The 18,653-nt window shown below is 50.3% G+C and overlaps 1 protein-coding gene and 1 long non-coding RNA gene across 6 annotated transcripts in view; one reads left to right on the top strand and one right to left on the bottom strand.

Moving 5' to 3' along the window:
* The first annotated feature begins 738 nt into the window (after nucleotides 1-738).
* The window catches only part of Sptbn2 (spectrin beta, non-erythrocytic 2), a 41,327-nt gene continuing 23,412 nt past the window's right edge, over nucleotides 739-18,653 (top strand). For 2 of the 4 annotated variants that reach the window (XM_087908225.1, XM_087908223.1), the window contains exons 1-8: nucleotides 10,046-10,475; nucleotides 12,427-12,578; nucleotides 12,974-13,147; nucleotides 13,926-14,017; nucleotides 14,146-14,226; nucleotides 14,593-14,708; nucleotides 16,594-16,706; nucleotides 16,838-17,025. In XM_087908225.1, the coding sequence (XP_087764351.1) occupies nucleotides 10,298-10,475; nucleotides 12,427-12,578; nucleotides 12,974-13,147; nucleotides 13,926-14,017; nucleotides 14,146-14,226; nucleotides 14,593-14,708; nucleotides 16,594-16,706; nucleotides 16,838-17,025 (1,094 nt within the window). In that variant the 5' untranslated portion in view covers nucleotides 10,046-10,297. Of the gene's footprint in view, nucleotides 881-7,622; nucleotides 7,802-10,045; nucleotides 10,476-12,426; nucleotides 12,579-12,973; nucleotides 13,148-13,925; nucleotides 14,018-14,145; nucleotides 14,227-14,592; nucleotides 14,709-16,593; nucleotides 16,707-16,837; nucleotides 17,026-18,653 lie in introns of those variants that run through there. The other 2 variants (XM_087908224.1, XM_087908222.1) reach the window with 2 other exon arrangements.
* On the bottom strand, nucleotides 2,661-9,954 carry LOC146893540 (uncharacterized). Of its 2 annotated transcripts, none has more exons than XR_015738390.1 (5): nucleotides 9,698-9,954; nucleotides 4,295-4,475; nucleotides 3,533-3,613; nucleotides 3,269-3,379; nucleotides 2,661-3,190 (listed from the first exon to the last, which is right to left on the bottom strand). It is a non-coding gene; the product is annotated as an uncharacterized LOC146893540 (long non-coding RNA). The 2 variants fall into 2 exon arrangements; XR_015738391.1 differs by having other exon boundaries at nucleotides 4,295-4,388.

Here is an 18,653-nt window from a genome sequence, read left to right as displayed (position 1 = left end):
GGCAGGATTGGGTTTCACCTTGCAGATTTTTAAAAGTACATTTAACACAATGATTTCACTTTGTGAAAAGCATACATGTAGCTGTCTTAGTTATGCATACACTTCCAGAAAAAACAAAATTGCTAAAATTTGGCTAACAATAAAGCCATTATTAAACCTTAAGTCCAATAATTCACTGAAAGAGCATTCTTTTTGTTGCCCTTACTTGTCCATTTCAGACATTTCCCAGGTTTGAAGGGGCCTACCTCTTCTCTGGAGTATATAACCCAAAGCCTCTGCAAAATCCATCCTGGTTTTGGTTTTGTTTTTTTTTTTTTTTTCCTCCTTCTGGTTCCTCCCTGAGCTTAGCTCTCCAATCTGGAAGAACAGTACTTTCAGAGCTGGAGTGGGGGTGGGAGTGTCACATGACATAACGCACTTTTAGCACCCACTGCGAGCACCCACTCTGTGCATTTGCTCTGATTTGGGCATATTTCCTTCCTCTCCTAAGCAGATAGCAGCTCACCTTGGTTAATGCCATTAAACCGTAGACCACTCAGCTGCTAATAAACCAAGAAGAAACCCGTGCCAGGCCTAGAAATGTCCATCCCTGCCCCCAACCCCCTTAAGACAGTGACTCGGGCAGAATTCTCCTGGTTGATAAATGAGAGGAGCTGAGGAGCCGCTGTGATGACGGTTCCGAGAATCTGATTTGTGAGAAGGCAAATCTCCAGGAGCACCATGGAGATGCTTTTGGAAAGCGGGCCAGCCTACCTGCCGGAAGGAGGACGAGAGAAAGGGGGCAAGGCAGAGAGAAACGCTTAAGCGAGATGGCCTGGAGGTGCCCAAAAAGGGACATTTGAAAAGGAAACGGAGGCCGCATCTCGGGGAAACCTCGGAGGTGAGTGACATTAAAAAGGGCTGCGCACCCTGGCAAAGGGGCATCAGAAACAAAGGTGGAATGTCCAAACTGGGAAGAATGAGCCCGTTAACTGTGGGTGGTACCCAGACGCCCAAAGGGCGTCGCGGGGCAGGCGAAGACCGGAAGGTGGGGGTCAAGCAGGGCATCCACGCGGAAGACCGTGGGGGGTCGGGAGCAGGCTGAGGAGCGGGCCGTCCTGAATTTGCCCCGGGGAAGGTCAGCGACCCCCGGCCGGGGAGCCACAGTAGGAACTGAGAGGGGCCGCGGTTGCCATGGCGCCGGGCGGGGAGGGGGTGCCTCGCGCCCCGCCCCAAGCCCCGCGGGGCCCGCGAGCTCCAGATGGTCCCGGGCCTCCCGCGGGAGCCGGCGGCCTGCGGCAGGGGGAGGCTATTGTCCTCCTTCCGCGGCGCCGCAGTCCCGCCGCTCGCGCCCGCGCGCAGCCGCCACGCGCCCCGCGGCCGCCGGCCCCGCGCGCCCCCCGCGCCGCTCGCGCCCTGTGACAGCGCCCGCCTGCCGTGCGCCCCGCCGCCGCCGCCGCCTGTGACCGCCCGCAGCCACCCCTCACGACCCGGCTGTGGGCGCGGCGACGACCAGTGCGCCCCGGCCAGCCGCGCTCCCGTTACCCGGCAGGCGCTCTGCACCCAGGTAGGTGCCTCCGGCGCCCCGGCCCGCTTTGTCCCGGCCGGCAAGGAGGCGCGCTTTGTGCGACCGCATGCAGGCGCTGGGGTCGGTCCTGGGAACCCCAAGAGGGAGGATGCGACGCCGAGTGCCCGGGTTCTGTGCGGGCCAGCCAGGTACCACTGAAGACAGTGGGGGTGGAGGCTTGGGGCACACGGACATCTATGGAGCGCAGAGAAGAGTCTGGAAGAGTTGAGCTGACAGACGCGCTGATGGATCGGGGTCGCCTGGGCTCGGAGCGCGTCTGGCAGCGCAGGCTTTTTCTGGTGCGGTGGTTCCTGCCGGGGACCAGCCGGCGCCGACGCCGGTCCGGGGACTGGGGACGTGCTCGGATCTGTCTGTCCGGGGCCTGTGAATACCCAGCTTCCTCCAGCTCCGCAGATTGTTGGCAACTGGCTATGAGGCTTCGTGGGCTTCTCCTCACCTCGGTGGTAGCTAGCTCCATGCTGCCCTTTAGGTCTCGCACTGGTATGAGAGGTGGACACGGTTTGGTGGAGATGACTGTGGTTGCTAGAGAGGATGAAACCTTCAGGCCGTGAGGAAGCGTTGTGGAAGGTATTTCTGGGGTTCTGTACATTTACAGGGCAGTGAAGTGTGCCTATGACACAACTACCCAGCAAGGCTGCCTGACTGAGGTTTCAGTTCCAGCTCCACCATCCGTTTACACCATCCACTCTGACTCCAGCCCACTGCACCCCAGAATCCTCATGACACTGCATGCTTGTCTGAGATGGAGGCTTGCTCCTGTTCTAATGTGATTCTCTGTGGGCTGTTTCTCAGCTGCCATCCCCCATTACAATTCCAGTTTTCAGAGCCTGGGTTTGTTGGCATTGCCGGTCGGTATCCACAACCCAGTTTCCCTTGAAGGTGAAGAGAGCAGAGTGAGTTCCGTATGTGTATGTGTGTATCTCAGCTTGAGAGTGGGGCATCCTCTTGGCATGCTGAGAGAGCACGGACGGGATCAGTGGTGAGGGACGAGCTAAAATGGAGCTGAGACTTTGCTGGTTAAGAAACTGATGTAAGCTCAAGCTTAGGGAAGCAGGTGGTAAGGGAGGGGGAAATGAGTCTGAATAATTATGCCCGGGTGGAGGATTTTTTATTTATTTGGGTTTTAGACCAGGTGATCTTCCTGCCAGTTTCTGGGTGCTGGGATTACAGGTGTGCAGTACCAAGCTCAGCCTAAATAGCCGATTCCAAAAGAGAAAATGAAAACATCGGCGCGTCTTCAGCCTGGCTCCCCAATCCCTCCTAGCAGAGCCCCCCTGAGCCCAGGAACACTGCCTGGGAAAGATCAGGGTTTATTTTTCTTTCTTCTCTTCTCTGTCTTTCTCCTGCTTTCTTAAGCACCCCGCATCTCACTGTGACTCTTTCCCCCTTTCTCTCCCTGCCAATCCATCCATTTATACTTTGAGTCAGATGAGATTTTTACTTTGCTCAAGTCCCTATCTGTCCTAATGTATTATTCACCCTCTGGTCATTTATTCAGCCCCGGCTTCCCAAGGCTGTCTAGCCCTGCCCTCCTTCCTCTCAGACTCAGTTCAGTTTGATTAGTTCTGGAGCTCACTTCTGCTTCGCTTTTGCTCTGTCGTGGCTGGGGCTGGGGTTCCTGTCCTGAGAGGGAAGAGGTATTTTAGTTTAGCTTTGGATAAGACCTGCACATACTTAGAAGTCATCCACAGTCATACTCACCCCCGGAACTCTGTGCTTTTCAGTCCTCAGAGCTGCCTGAAGTAGTTGCAGCTGCGGGCTTGGTCAGTGGCCCTCTGGGTGAGCTCCTTTCGCCAGCATCTTTTGAGCCACCTGGGAATGAGTTAGATATGCAAAGTCCCAGCCCATTCCAGATCTGCCAAACCAGAAATAGGTATTGAGGGAGGCAGTGATGTGTTCCAGTGGCCCAGCACTCAGGTCATGTGATCTGTATTTGTGACTCCTTAGTCTGATGCTAGTGCTTACCTTGAAAGTCCTCCAGCTGAGAAACAGGTCTTTTCTCCTCCCGTCTCCATTCCATTCTTTCCATGAGTGTTTTCTTCATCCCTAAGAAAGACATTGATTCAATGATCAAAATAGGAATTGTGATGAATTCATGTGATGTCTCTTTAATACCTATTCTGCTGGGCCCAGAATGAAATGAGAGAGAGACAGAGACAGAGACAGAGAGAGAGAGAGAGCACTACTCCTGCTCTCAAGGAGTTAAAGTGGAACAAGCAGAGACACATGCACAACTGACAGTCGTGTCGTAAATGTGATAAGCACTGTAATATGTAATAGCTGTATCCACAGGGCTGAGTGAAGCACAGAGGAGGAAGGATCACTAAGGGGGTGGAGAAGTAATCGGGAGCAGGATATGGTAAGAAGAGGAATCAGAGGACGAGGCAGGGCAGGAAATAGGGTTTCTAGCTTTTCAGACTAGTGCCAGTAGAGGAAAGTGAGAGGGGACCCTGCTGCCTCGGGACCAGCCCCTGGCTAAGCAGAGCCTGTGTCCCGCAGCACTTGGGTGGGCACCAACCCCTGGCTAAGCAGAGCCTGTGTCCCGCAGCACTTGGGTGAGCACCAGTCCCTGGCTAAGCAGAGCCTGTGTTCTAGCAAAGCTCCAGCCTGAAGCTAATGGGAGGTACTGCTAGCCTGATGCTAACCACATAAGCCTCTTGGGCCTGGCTGAGGTCAGTGGCTAAGAATGAGGGAATGCAGAACTGTAATCTGGATTAATGGTGGCACCTTTCTTCCGCCGGAGTTCAGAAATCCTTGGAGGAGAATAAAATTGAGGATTCTCCATTCTCCACAGTCACGTGGCTGGAGGTTTGCTGGAAGACTGATCACAGAGACGCAGGTCATATGTAAGGGATGGTCTGGGTAGGGAAATCTCAAGCAGAAAACTTTAAGACCCTGGAGCTGGCAGCTGTTGGAACGCAGAAAACATATTGTAAGACGACGGGGGGGGGGGGTGTCCAGAGCTAGAATGCTTAGAAACTGACTGTCAAGGCACAGGGATGGGGATTGTAGTGGGGTTTTTCCTATAAAAAGAAAATAGTATAATAAAATAATGAGGGGAAGCTGGGTGTCATATGGGGTGCTTTGCTGGGGTCTGTGGAGAAATTATTTGGGTTCTAACATCCTTCAGATGAACTGACAAGGACTGCTGGTGAGATTTTAGTTCCACACACAGAGCAGGGCCAAGGCCAGTGCTTCTAAGTCAGATTCTGTTTTCTTGTTCAGAAACTAAAACTGTTAGCTGACTGGCTCAGGTCATGCCTGGCTTATAGTGTTCTTTGCTCAGGGTGACTCAACTCTGCCCTACAATTTAGTTTTATATAAATATTTACAGAGCAAATCCAGTGGCTCTGTTGGTGAAAAATGATGGGAAAGGCATCCTAGACCAGTGGAAATTAAGCTCCTTGCTCATCTATAGGGTAATGAACGATCAAATCTAGGAACCAGAGGCCTGAAAGTCCTCCAGCTGAGAAACAAAGTCTTTTCTCCCATCTCCATTCCATTCTTTGCATGAGTGTTTTCTTCATCTGTAAGAAAGACATTGATTCAATGGTCAAAATAGGAATTATGATAAATTCATATGGTATCTCTTTATTGAATACCTATTCTGCTGGGCCCAGAAAGAAGAGAGGAGAGAGAGAACTACCCCTGCTCTCAAGGAGTTAAAGTGGAACAAGCAGAGATACAACTGACGGTCGTGTCGTAAATGTGATAAGCACTGTAATATGTAATAGCTGTATCCACAGGGCTGAGTGAAGCGCAGAGGAGGAAGGATCACTAAGGGGGTAGAGAAGTAATTGGAGCAGGATGGAATTCTTCACAGCTTGGTCTAGTCAGTTTAAACTGTCAGTGTGATAAAGCCTAGAGTCATCTGAGAGGAGAGTCTCCATTAACCAGTTGTTTGGAGGAGATGGGCCTGTAGGCATGCCTGTGGGAGATCGTCTGGATTGTTAGTTGATGTAAGAGGCTCCAGTCCACTGTGGGCAGCACCATTCCCTGAGCAGGGGGCCCTGGGGTGTATTAAAAAAAAAAACTAAGCATGTTCCTAAAAGGAAGCCAGCTAACAGGGCATCCCTCTGTGGTTTCTGCTTCTGCTTCCGTTGCTGCCTTGCCTTCCCTCAGTGATGGACTGTGACTTGAGAGTATAAGCCAAATAAATCCTCAGAGGGTCTTATGACAGCAACTGAAAGGAAACTAGAACACACCTCCTTCATGCCACTCCCAGAAAAGTGCTGGTGTGGGGCAGTGCTACCCAGCCCCGCCCCCAAGGAGAGCACGCTCAGCTCTTCGGAACCAGCCAACCATAGTAGCTAAGTTCTGCCTTTGTGTGCTCATGTGCACACACACTTCTACCCACCTAGAGCCTCACCACCCAGCCTTCAAACCACAGGAGAAGTTTTCCTCACCTCCTTCCTTCCCAGATCAAGTATTTTTTTCTGAAACAGGGTTTCTCTCTATAATAGCCTTGGCTGTCCTGGAACTCACTATGTAGACCAGGCTGGCCTCGAACTCACAGAGATCCACCTGTCACAGCCTCCTGAGTGTAGCATGATTAATAAAGACTTAGAGACAGATATTGGAGTTCAACCTGAAGGTCAGAAAAGCAAAAAAGCCAGCCATTGACTCTTACCTTCTACCAAAATGGCGATCCTGCCTCCAGGAATCCCAGAATGAGACTGAGCCTCAGAGCTGTCTCCTCCCGTCTTGTATTCTTCTCTAGGGCTGGGATTAAAGGCACACACCACTACCTCCTGGTTTCTATGGCAAACTAGTGTGGCCTCTGAGATTAAAGGTGTGTGTCACCACTGTCTGGTCTGTGAGGCTGACCAGGGCAGCTGTTTTACTCTCTGATCTTCAGGCAGGCTTTATTAAAATACAAATGAAACATCACTATACCTGAGTGCTGGAATTAAAGGCATAGGCCACCATCACCAGATGAAGTAGTTCATGAGTTTAAACTGTCTTGTGGTGAAGAAGTATTAGGAAAATGAAAAATGTGGGATTTAGAGTTCTGTTAAAGTTACAACTTTCTATCCCCTATTCCCTTGAGTGGTTAGTAAATGTTGTTTTACACCAGAACTTTGGACCTTACAGACTTTCAAAAAAAAAATCCCCAGCAGCTAATCTGAAGCTCATTTGAGGACAGAGTGTGTTTGCTTAAGTTAAGGTCATAAATAGTACTGGCAAGTATACATGATCCAGATACCATAGCCTAGACCATGGAAGGCTGGGATGAATGCTGATCCCTCAGACCACTGCTGAAGGGCCCCAGGACGGTTCAGGAGATGTTAATAATGTTCTCTGTATCAGATGCTATGAAGAAGAGTTAGAGGGGCTGGAAAGATGGCTTACTGGTTAAAAGCAGTGGTGTATTTTTCAGAGGACCCAGGTTCAATTCTCAGCACCCACATGGCGGTTTACAACTATTTGTAATTTCAATTCCAGGGAATTCCGCATCCTTTTCTGACCTCTCTGGGTAACAGGCAAAATTTGATACACGCTATATATATATATATATGTATCAAAACATCCATGCCATAAAACAAAATTTAAAAAGTCTTTTTCAAGACAGGGTTTCTTCAAATATCCTTGGCTGTCCTGGAACTTGCTCTGTAGAGCAGGCTGGCCTCAAACTCAGAGATCTGCCTGCCTCTGCCTCCTGAGTGTTGGCTTTTTTTTTTTTTGAGGGAAGCAAGATCCTCTTTTTTAAAAATTAGGAAGAACCTTACTCCAAAACCTAGTACTTGCCTAGTGGTGGTAGCACACACCTTTAATCCCAGCACTTGGGAGGCAGAGACAGGTAGATCTCCGAGTTTGAGGCCAGCTTGGTTTACAAAGCAAGTTCCAGGACAGCCAGTACTGTTATACAGAGAAACCTTGTCTGAAAAAAAAAAAGAAGAAGAAAAGAAGGAAGGAAGGAAGGAAGGAAGGAAGGAAGGAAGGAAGGAAGGAAGGAAGGGGAAAAAAAGAAAGAAAAACACAAGAAAAAGAAGGGCAGGTGAGTGGCAGTCCCAGCATGCCCAGGGCGCTCTTCACAAGCCACATCTTCTTGTAGGAACAGGAAGCCACCCACCACCATGAGCAGCACTCTGTCACCCACAGACTTCGACAGCTTGGAGATTCAGGGCCAGTATAGTGACATCAACAACCGCTGGGACCTGCCCGACTCAGATTGGGACAATGACAGCAGTTCAGCCCGCCTCTTTGAGAGGTCCAGAATCAAGGCCCTGGCAGGTAAGGAAGGGCAGGGAGGGGCAGGGAGGTGATGAGATGGGTGGAGGTGGGTTTATGAGCTCGGAAGGGAGAATCTTCTGTCTTTATGGGAAGACAGACTTGGTTTTCTAAATTGCTGCTCTGAAGCAACAGATATGGATGCCTGGTCCCCAAGTCCAACCTCAAGGTCAAACTTCATGCACTGCACAGTATTGCTTAGCTCCCTTCTCCCCTAACCTAGAGATGCCACTCACATCAACCCTGGGAGTGCCCTGCTGCGTGGATGAGCCGCCTTTCATGACCTAAGCCCTGAGTCAGGTCTCTGTCCCCACAGTGCTTTGCTTTTTACTCTGCTAGTCATTTCTGTCCCACCCACCTCTCCCTCATCTTCCCTCCCGATGTCCCTTCCCTTATTTTGACTGTCACTTCCCACACCTGTTCCCTGTCCGGCCCTATTATCTTCCTGGTTCTCTCCCCACCTGTTCCTTCTACCAGCTCCTGTCACTCCTATTATTTACCTGTTCCCTGGAGCGGTTCTCTCAGCTGCCACCCTCCCATTCTCCCAGGGTTTGCTCTCCGCCCACCCCACCTCAACCCCTGCCCTCCCTATGGCCAGGACTCTCCCCTTGGCTATGCTGGGCACAAACAAACCTGTCTGACAGGCCTCCCTGCATTGGGAAGGGGGGTGGTCATGGCAACAAGAGTACAGCTGCCACCTGACACCACCAGCCAGTGGCTGTTTTGGGATTGAGTCACCCACACACCCTAAGGCCACCCACCCAATCTGCCTTCCACATTCATCCCACCCTCTTCATAGCTACTGACCTGCCTGTGGCCCAGCCAGTTCCAATATGAGAGATTACTTCCACTTAAGGGGTGATCTTCCGGTGGGGTGGCTCCCATCAGAAGAGATTTGGAGGCCTTGATGATTTTTACAAATAGAGGTTCTCTAGAAGGATGAACTTGAGAGCCTTTAGACATGTAGTCCAGAACTTAGGATTCTCAGGTGCTTTCCCAGGAAATGATGCTCAGCCATCCCAGCACCAGATAATGGCTACAGCTTGTGGGGTTCATGGGTCACTCTCTCCTGGCATCCTCCTGACTGGGACTGAAAACTGGCTGATAAAGCACTCATACGGGCACCTTAGTAGTTCAGGGAAGACAAGAAATGTGGGGTATGGAAAATGTCACCTCTCTGGGGAAGTGTGCCTGGTTCCCTGGTTTTAAATGTGTGTATCCTCTGGTACTATCGTTGATGTCATTGAGCACATGCTACCCAAAACTCTCATGATATCTGCAATGATATATACCTTCCAGAACTGTCACTGTGTCTGTACAGGTCACATGCCAACCATTGTGATCATTATATGTATGTGCACATGCTACATTGCCACCTAGTAAGTTTTCCAGGTCTAGCTCATATGACAGCTGCCATTCAGAGCCCTCACCATGTCTGTAAGCATGCCACATGCCACCCAGTACTGCTACCATGCCTTAGCATTTAACACATACTTCCCAAGATGGTCAAACTCTGCGCACAAGACCGGCGCCAATCAGAACTGTCACCATATGCGCGCGCGCGCACACACACACACACACACACACACACACACACACACCACTCGGTGCTCACGTGGAGTGTTTACCCCCGCTCAAGGCTGGGCTCCTCTCAAGAGGCTTCTCTGAATGGGCTCTGCTCTGCACAGTGCCACTCACTCAGTAGGTGCCAAATAAATCCTAAATGACTAGGCGGAACTAATGTAGGCTGCCAGGGACAAAAGCAGAGGCCCAGGAAGAGGTAGGAAGGGCATCTGATAGATGTGCCCGGTATTCGGTGTATGGGGGCTGGGATATTGACTGAGGAGGCTGGTGGGCAAAGGCAAAGGGCTGATAGTGGAGGACAGTCACAATACTTACTCCCCAGAGGCCATAGAAGTCAACACGAGCACACCTGGCTCCACTTCCAGGATCTCCTTAGGCTCCTGTGTTTCTCTGCTCTCAGGGCTGAGATCAAAGTTCAGGCGTCCTGAAGCAAGCCCACCCAGCAACGCCCAGAGAAGTCTGCCCATTGCAGACCTTCTAAAAGCAGGGGTTTGCTTTGGGGCCCCCTCTGGCAGGTTTTCCCTAGTCTTGGGCAACTAGTGGCCTGACGAGCAGGTCTCTGGGTGCTGGCAACTCCCTCCTCCGCCCCTGCAGGGCCTGGCCAAGCCCCAACCGGCTCCGCCTCCAGAGCCGCCTGCCCCTCCCCCGCCACTGTCCGACCTGTTTGTCTGGAGCTGCTCTGTCTCCTCTCCCCACAACCAGGTGTGCCCTACTGTCTCAGAAGCTCAGGCATCCCATAACTTTCCCCCACTCCTTGAAACTCCCGGCATCCTTGAAACAACTCCACCCCACCAGGTACGGAAGCCTTTTTTTGGACCCCACCAGCACAGGCTCAGGGGACACACACTCTTGGCCCTGCCCTGGCAGGGGAGCATGGACTCTGGGCCACAGGCTGAGTAGGAGGCAGCAGGCACCATGAGTGCGAACGGAGTGGGCAGGGTACATGGAAACGGCCTGAACGGGGCTGGCGAGTTTTACTATGAGGCTGTGGAGGGGTCCCAGAACCCTGGGGGCGTCCTGCTCTCGCCAGCTGCCTTCATCAATCCTGCTCAGTATGCCAGTGTGCTGGAAGGACGCTTCAAACAGCTCCAAGGTGAGTTTCCCTGGGCAGAGGGGAGCCTGCTGTGCCAAAGGGGACCTGGGATACTGAGAGTGAAACCCATGCCTAACGCTTTTGGTGACTCAGATGTTTGTGCTGAGCAACAACGTGGTGAAACTTAGAGGGAATCATCGCAGGTAGCCAGAGAATCCAGGCGCGTGGAGAACTGGAATCCCACTGAATGAGACTGGATGATGGGGTGGGGGTGGCACACGGGGTGTGACCTTGAGGTGCCCTGCTGGGTGCAAAGGTGATGAGGATGAAGGGAGCTGTTGGGTTCCTGTCATCTGCTAGAGAGGCCAAAGCAGTCTCCCCTGGTGGCTCACCCTCATGGTTTGGCCATGCTGGAGAGAAGAGTGGTCTAGAGGCCTAGGACCTAGAACTTTCATGTGTTTTTCTGGACTACTGAATGGCTGTGAAGGGAGATGTGGAAAAAATGGAGAGCATGTGTCAATGGAGAGGTTTGTGCACACACGTCCCATAGATGTCTGAACAGAAATGTTCATCTTGGCTCAGATAAGCTCATTTCATGGTATGTGTGCTTTAGGGATGTTGTAGGTGTCTTGTGATGCTACACTTTGGTGCCTGGTTTTACCAGGTTTTCTAGGTACTGTTTCCACTTTTAGTCTACCTGTGTGCCTCATACCAGCATGCCCAGTGTCAGGGAGGTCTCCCTGGATTCAGCAATGGCCAGGTGATTTAATCTGCCCTTAGGACCTGGGACCCTAAGAGGTCCAGAGTCACCATAGGCACCACAAGTGCTAGGGGTGTCCCATATGGTGATTAGGACCCTGGATTTGACATAGGCCCAGGACTTGGGTGTGCTGTGGGACAATGGTCTTTTGGGACTGAACATCTGTGGGACCTGGTGGGACAGAAACCTCTGTCAACATGGGTGTGTGGCTGTTTTACGGGGGAGGTGCACAGGAATATGAAATTAACTTTCTGAGGTGCTGGATGTGATGGTACACACTTACCACTTGGACTGAGTCCCCACATGGGGCTTCCTATGGGCGACTGGCAGGAATCCTGACCTCCAGAGTAGCTCACAGTGCAGAGCTGACTCTCTCCCTTTTTGTTTATGAAGCTTTTAACCATCAGTTTCCTGTGCAACTTGACAGCATCCCCTGTTAGGAGTGACCTGGGGACCTGGGGACCTGGCCTCGCCTGCCTTCTTGAAGGCTGGCAACACTCAGCTCTACCTGCCTTGCTCCCTTGAACTTGCAAGTTCTTATTTGTTTGTTTTTGTTTGAGACAGGATCTCACTGGCTGGTCCGGAATTCAGAAATTGGCCTGCCTCTGCCTCCCAAAATTAAAGGCATGCACCATCATGCCTGACCTAAATTTTTATAAATTATTCCTGACTCTTGGGGTATTGGTGTTCTAGGCCTGGATCCTCTACAGCCAACTGTGCAACCCTGCCTCTGGTTAGAGTCGCCTACCTTTTCTGTATATGACCTGGAAGACAAGTTGCCTTAAAGGCCCACACAGTCCACATCTGAAGGAAAAGGAGGGCTTGCCTTTAGCAAAGCTCCCCAGGAGGGAGCCTGGACAGCCACTAGATGTATCATCCCAGTATCTCATTTAGTTGCTGTAGTGACTCAATAAAATAGAAAGTAATATGCTTATCCTACAAGTGGAGAAACTGAGGCACTGAGTACGTTTTCCAGTATTTCATCACTAACCCCATCTCCTTCCTGGGCAGTTTCTTCTATCCTTTCTTTTTGAGGCCTTTTTGTCTGTCTTGTTCTCCATTCCCCACCCCCACCCAGCCCAGAGACAGGGTTTCTCCATGTAGCCTTGGCTGTCCTGGAACTCTCTCCCTGTAGACTAGGCTGGCCTCCAACTCACAGAGATCCACCTGGCTTAAAGGTGTGTGCCACCACGCCCAGCTCAAGCATTACTGTCCTCAAAGAACAGAAATGACTCCTTCTTGCCACTGCAGATGAACGCGAAGCCGTGCAGAAGAAAACCTTCACCAAGTGGGTGAACTCCCACCTGGCCCGGGTGACATGCCGGGTGGGAGACCTGTACAGCGACCTGCGGGACGGGCGCAACCTCCTGAGGCTCCTGGAGGTGCTCTCGGGAGAGACCCTGGTGAGCTGGGGTAACGGACAGAAGGGAGCCTTGGAGACTGGCAAGGGTGCAAACCACAGAGGGGTGTGACAGAGAGCTGAGCAAATCCCATGGCTCCTGTGCCTAGAGGATGGTCTCATTCCAAGAGGCTTTGCTACATGAATTACATGGGAGCCATGCTTTGCAAAGACAGGAACAGTGGCCTCATTGAAAGCATTTCTTCTCCCACCCTCTCTGGGTGCAATTAATTCCCCTGGGAATCTTAATCTGCTAGGCCTCATCTGTAACCTTGCTTGGGCTCCATGACCTCTGGCCTGGCCCTAGGAGATCATGGGAGGTATGGGGCAGGTTGCTGAGAAAGCTAGGAAGGAAGAGAACCATGGCCCCATGTCACTGTACCCTCCATCCGCTCACAGCCAAAGCCCACAAAGGGCCGAATGCGGATCCACTGCCTGGAGAATGTGGATAAAGCACTGCAGTTCCTGAAGGAGCAGAAAGTACACTTGGAAAACATGGGCTCCCATGACATTGTGGATGGAAACCACCGTCTGACTCTTGGGCTGGTGTGGACCATCATCCTTCGTTTCCAGGTATCCTCCAGGTGTTATCTAAGGTGTGAGCTGTGTACCAGCCAGCTTTATACTCCCACACTGCTACTGATGGTCCATGACAAGATAAATACAAAAATTAAGAGGCTGGAGAGATAGGCCAGGAATTCAAAGCATGTAATGGCTGCTCTTCCCGAGGACCTGGGTTCAATTCCTAGCACCCATATGGCAGCTACCAACCACTTCTAACTCCAGTTCTAGGGGGTCTAATGCCCTCTTTTGGCCTCTGAGAGCACTGGACACACATATGGTGCACAGACAAACATACAGGCAAAATACCCCTATACATGAAAATAAAATAATAATAAATTTAAAAATTAAGCATATAGAACTTTCTAGAGCAGTTTGCCATTGAAGCACATCCATGCAGCTGCTTGCAGGGGGAGCCTTGTCACTTTCCATGCTACACTCTATCTCAGTGTCACTCAACTCCTCTGACATTCCCTCTTTCCTCCAGAGCAGAGCTCTTTCAACTCTGTCTTTGAAAACGAGCTCTTAGAAAACATTCATTCACCTGTTCATATTCTCCACCTGGAAGAACCAGCTCCCTTCACTTGTAGGTACTTCCGCTCCACTGATTTCCTGCTTCAAATCCCCTGGACCTGAAAATATGTGTCACTAGCCGAGGAAATAAGGGCCCAGGTTCTGTTCCATCACTCAGCATTCCTAAAGATCAGTTTTCTGTGATTTCTCCCTGTGTGTCTTTGGTATCACCAAGACACCACTTGGGGAGTGAAAGTCCTGTTTGCTGCTTTCTCAGATCCAAGACATCAGTGTGGAGACAGAAGACAACAAGGAGAAGAAGTCAGCTAAGGACGCTCTGCTGCTGTGGTGCCAGATGAAGACCGCAGGGTGAGGAGGCCCAGGAGCATGGCTGTAGGGGTTGGCCACACTGAGATGGACTCTCAGGTTCACTACCTGCTCACTGTCCTTGTATTACAGACCAGGGCTCTGAAGCACTCACTGTTTTCTCTTTATAGGTATCCCAATGTCAATGTGCACAACTTTACCACCAGTTGGAGAGATGGGCTGGCATTTAATGCCATCGTGCATAAACACCGGTGAGAAGACAGGTTTAGTGAACACGTGGGTCAATGACCCAGGAGCACACAGCAGAGGCCGGGAGAGCGGCTGAGTTACAGCATAGCTATAGGGGGGAAAATGAAGGGAAATCCCAGTCTTTGGAGGCAGAAGCAGAATAGCAAATCCAAGGCCAGTCTGGTCTCAGAGTGAGTTCCAAGCTAGCCGAGGTTGCCGAAGAAGAAACCCTGTCTAAAAAAGAGCGAAGGAAAAGGAATGTGGGAGAGGAGTCAGGAAGTAGGATGGTATACCAGGAGTGGGCTTGGGGTTTTCCCACCAGAAATGAATTTACATCTTTTTCTTTGGGCTCTAACATGCTTTTGATGTGCTTTGTCCCCCACCCCCAGGCCAGACCTACTGGATTTTGAATCCTTGAAGAAGTGTAATGCACACTACAACCTGCAGAATGCTTTCAATCTGGCGGAAAAGGAACTCGGCCTGACCAAGCTCCTGGATCCTGAAGGTGGGTCAGAGCTCTGCAGTCAGGTGTGGAAAGACGGGCAAATTGTTAGCTGCCAGGGAGGACCAGCAGCAGTGGAGGGTGCAAATGTTCTGGAATTAGGCAGTAGCAATGACTGTCACAACCTTGTGGTAAGAAATTCTGTCTTGAAAAAAGAAATTATCTGTATGTTAGCTTATGCCTGTAATCCCAGTACTCAGCAGCCAAAGGTAGAAGGGCTAGGAATTTAAGGCCAGCCTTCCTTAAATTTGAGGATAGCCTGGGCTACATGAGACTCTACCTCAAAACAAACAAAGTTTGTATGAATAAAGGAAGCCCCAACTCAGAGAGAGCTCTGGGCTGTAGGTTCTGTCTCAGCTCAGAGCACCAGTAAGTATAGTTTAAAGCCAGTCATTTAGCCTGGTTTAGTTTCCTCATCTCCAAAATGAGAACACCAGAGCTGGGAATGAAACTCAGAGATAGAGTGGTCATTGTGCACACTCTAGCACCACAAAATTAAATAAAAAGTTAAAAAATAAAATGAGAGAACTATAGTTCCCATGATCTCTGAATTATTCTAAAATTCTAGGGTTTTGGTTAAGCTGTACAGCCTTTGGTTCTCACTAAGAAGGGGCCCGTGGTCAGTTGTCCCTGTGGCTGTGGCGCAAAGGCCAATTACGGCCACATACCTTATCCTAACAACAGCCCTCAGCCGTTGTCCTCCTCAGTTTACAGAACAGGTGGAGCCTTTGAAGGTCAGGTGACCTGCTGAAGGTCAAAGACCTGGTACTACTGCGATTCAGGTTCAAACCAGCCCTAGAGCCTGTTTCCTTGCTGCTTCTGCTGGGCAGAGTGATCTGGGTGCAGCCAGAAAAGGGAGGAGAGCCAACTGCGAGCCCCTGTTGGAAGCTTTCCTTCTTAGCTTGTCTGGCTGGTTTGATTCTTTCTCTCTTTTCACCCCACCGGTAGCCCTCTTGGTTCAGAAGCATGTCATTCAGCTGTCATTCAGAGTATCTTGGTTACGTAGAGACAGAAGCAGACTAAATGCAAAGTTCCTTGGAGAACATTTGCAAAGCATGGCTGTTCTGCAGGACACGGGAGTAAAGGGAAGACTCCTGTGACTGACTGAGATGACTTTAGGCCTTCCAGAAGGCTGTGAAGGGCTTCCAGTCTCCTCGTCTGGCCTTTGAGAGGAGTAATGTGGCCTAAGTCAGATGGCGCAGGGATCCCAAGTTATCGTCAGCTATGGTTGTTTGGAGGGAATGCTTGGTCTAAAAGGATACTTACCTCCTTGGGTATACCCATGGCTGAACCTGGGAACCAGACTGGGAACAACAGCAGTGACCATGCCCCAAGATGGTACTAAATGCTGGTACTGCACCCAGGTTCAAGAGGCTTAACTTGTAGTTTCTGTCACACTGTCTCCAAGTCAGGAATGCTTGCTTTAATGTACATCACATACTCCTGGGCCTCTGGATTTCTCCCCTCTGCTTGGCAGGCCCTTCCCATATTGAAGAGAAAGTTGGAATAATTGACTTGTTACTTGGCTCTAAAGCAGTGGTTCTCAACCTGTGGGTCGTGTGTCCTGTGGGGAGTGGATCGGACAACCCTTTCACAGGGGCTGCATATCAGATGTTTACAGTATGATTCACAGCAGCAAAATTATAGTTATGAAGTAGCAAAACTAAGTTTATGGTTGGCAGTCACCACAGCACGAGGAACTGTGAGAAAGGATCACAGCAGTAGGCGGGTTTAGAGCCACTGATCTGAAGGGATCTGAAAAGACGTTGCTAGCCTTGGAGGGCTAGGGGGCCCCTGGCATGAGGTGGGTCAGTCAGGTTTTAGGTCTACTTCTGGAAGAGAGGCAGGTTTCTGATGTTTACCTCACCTAGATGGTCCTTTTTCTCAGACGTGAATGTGGATCAGCCTGATGAGAAATCAATCATCACCTACGTGGCCACTTACTACCACTACTTCTCTAAGATGAAGGCCCTGGCTGTGGAAGGCAAAAGAATTGGCAAGGTACCCTCACTGTGAGACAGTAGGTTTAAGGGTCAGAGGAGGCCTGCTGTCGGTCTTACTCCCCTAAAACGGGGCAGGGTAGAGCCATAGCTCTGGGCGAGATACCCACTTACGTATCTCCTGTCCCACAGGTCCTGGACCATGCCATGGAGGCAGAACACCTGGTGGAGAAATATGAGTCCCTGGCCTCTGAACTGCTGCAGTGGATTGAACAAACGATTGTGACCCTCAATGACCGGCAACTGGCCAACTCCCTGAGTGGAGTCCAGAACCAGCTGCAGTCTTTCAACTCCTATCGCACTGTGGAGAAGCCACCTAAGTAGGTGTCCTCTGGGCCCCACCCTGCCAGAGCATGCCTGCCCAGAGCTGTGCTCTCTTGAGAGAAAGCCTGAATGAGGGCGGTCTTTTGGGAGGGACATTTAGCAGTACAGAAATGCAGCCAAGGCTCATTTCCCTCAGCTCAAAGTGCTGGAAGCATCCAAACAGCAGAGCTGTTCCAAAACACATTTTCTAATGACTAACCATTTTTAAAACGCATGCCATGGAAGAATGATTGCCATGGCATGTCAAGTCAGTGCAGTCCATCAGATAAAATTACTGGTTGCAAGCCAGCTGTGGTGGCTCACACCTGCAAATCCCAGCACTTGGGAGTCTGAGGCAGGAAGACTGCTTTGAGTTCTAAGGCCAGCCATATTGAGTTCCAGCCGTACTCCATCAGAGTAAGACCCTGCCTGAGAAAAGAAAAATATATGGTTGGGGTCATACTGTAGTCTCAGTGTAGGAGCGACAGAACTAGACCCCACAGGTCAGCCCGCAGGATGGTGTGGCCAGTGGCATGAGCATCACAAAGGTATTTACCATTCATTTCTTCACGTGTAGGATCGCCATTAGCAATTCCATTTAGCACAGGTTGGGGAGGGAGGGAGGAGTCGGGAGGGAGGGAGGAGTCGGGAGGGTGATCATAATCCTCAAGCTCTTTTGGAGTTAATATGTTAGCTCCAAACTAATACTCATCTAGGAAACAATTATTCTGTACAGCCGAGGGAATGGTTTGAGGTGCCCTTTGCCTGGAAAATCCTTTTCTTGGCATTCCAACAAAGATGTAAGCTCAAGGACACTCCTCAACATGACCTTTGTAAAATAATAATAATAATAATAATAATTCATGAAGCAACCACTGAAAATAGTATCCCCCCCAAATGAATTTTGACATGAAAAGATTGTCATAGTTGAAGAAGTGGGCTACAAGAGTTCTTCATAAGCCACAGCAAACAAAGTGGTAAGCACCCAAGTTTAAATTACCTGGTTCAAATCCTGGCTCTGCCACTCAGCAGCTGTATTAGACAACTTATATAGCTTGTTAAGTGTTCTCATCTGGAAAAAAGGATGAGAGAATGTAAACAATGCTGAGAAGGTACCGTGCACCAAGTGCTGAGAAGTGTCCAGAGCCAAGGCCTTGGTCACACCTGTTGAGTTGTTCACCACTGAGCTCTGGTTATACTGGCTCCTCACTGTTGAAGGAAGAAACCAGCACTTCCATGGGTAGCAACATTTTTGTGGAGCTTTTGGTTTCTGCTGGGCCTGGAGTTGCAGGTGTATAATCCAGGCTGTTCAGGAAGCTGTGATAGGGTGGATGATCAGAAGCTCAAGTTCAAAGCTAGCCTGGGTAACTTGGTGAGACCTGTGATGAAACAGTCTTCTTTTTTCTTTTCTTTCTTTCTTTCTTTCTTTTTTTTTTTTTCATTTTTGAGACAGAGTTCCTCTGTAGCCCTGACTGTCCTAGAGCTTGCTCTGTAGACCAAGCTGGCCTGGAACTCACAGAGATCTGGCTGCCTTCCAAGTGCTGAGATTAAAGGCGTGCACTACCACTGCTTGGCAGAAAGTCTTCTTAAAGAGGTAGAGATGTACTTCAGTGGTAGAGGATTTGCTTAGCATGTATGAAAGCCT

Source organism: Myodes glareolus, chromosome 7, assembly GCF_982192425.1.
Source record: "Myodes glareolus chromosome 7, mMyoGla1.1, whole genome shotgun sequence".
NCBI lineage: Eukaryota > Metazoa > Chordata > Mammalia > Rodentia > Cricetidae > Myodes > Myodes glareolus.
The sequence above is the reverse complement of the archived record's forward strand: the minus strand, read 5'-3'. Positions and strand labels throughout refer to the sequence as shown.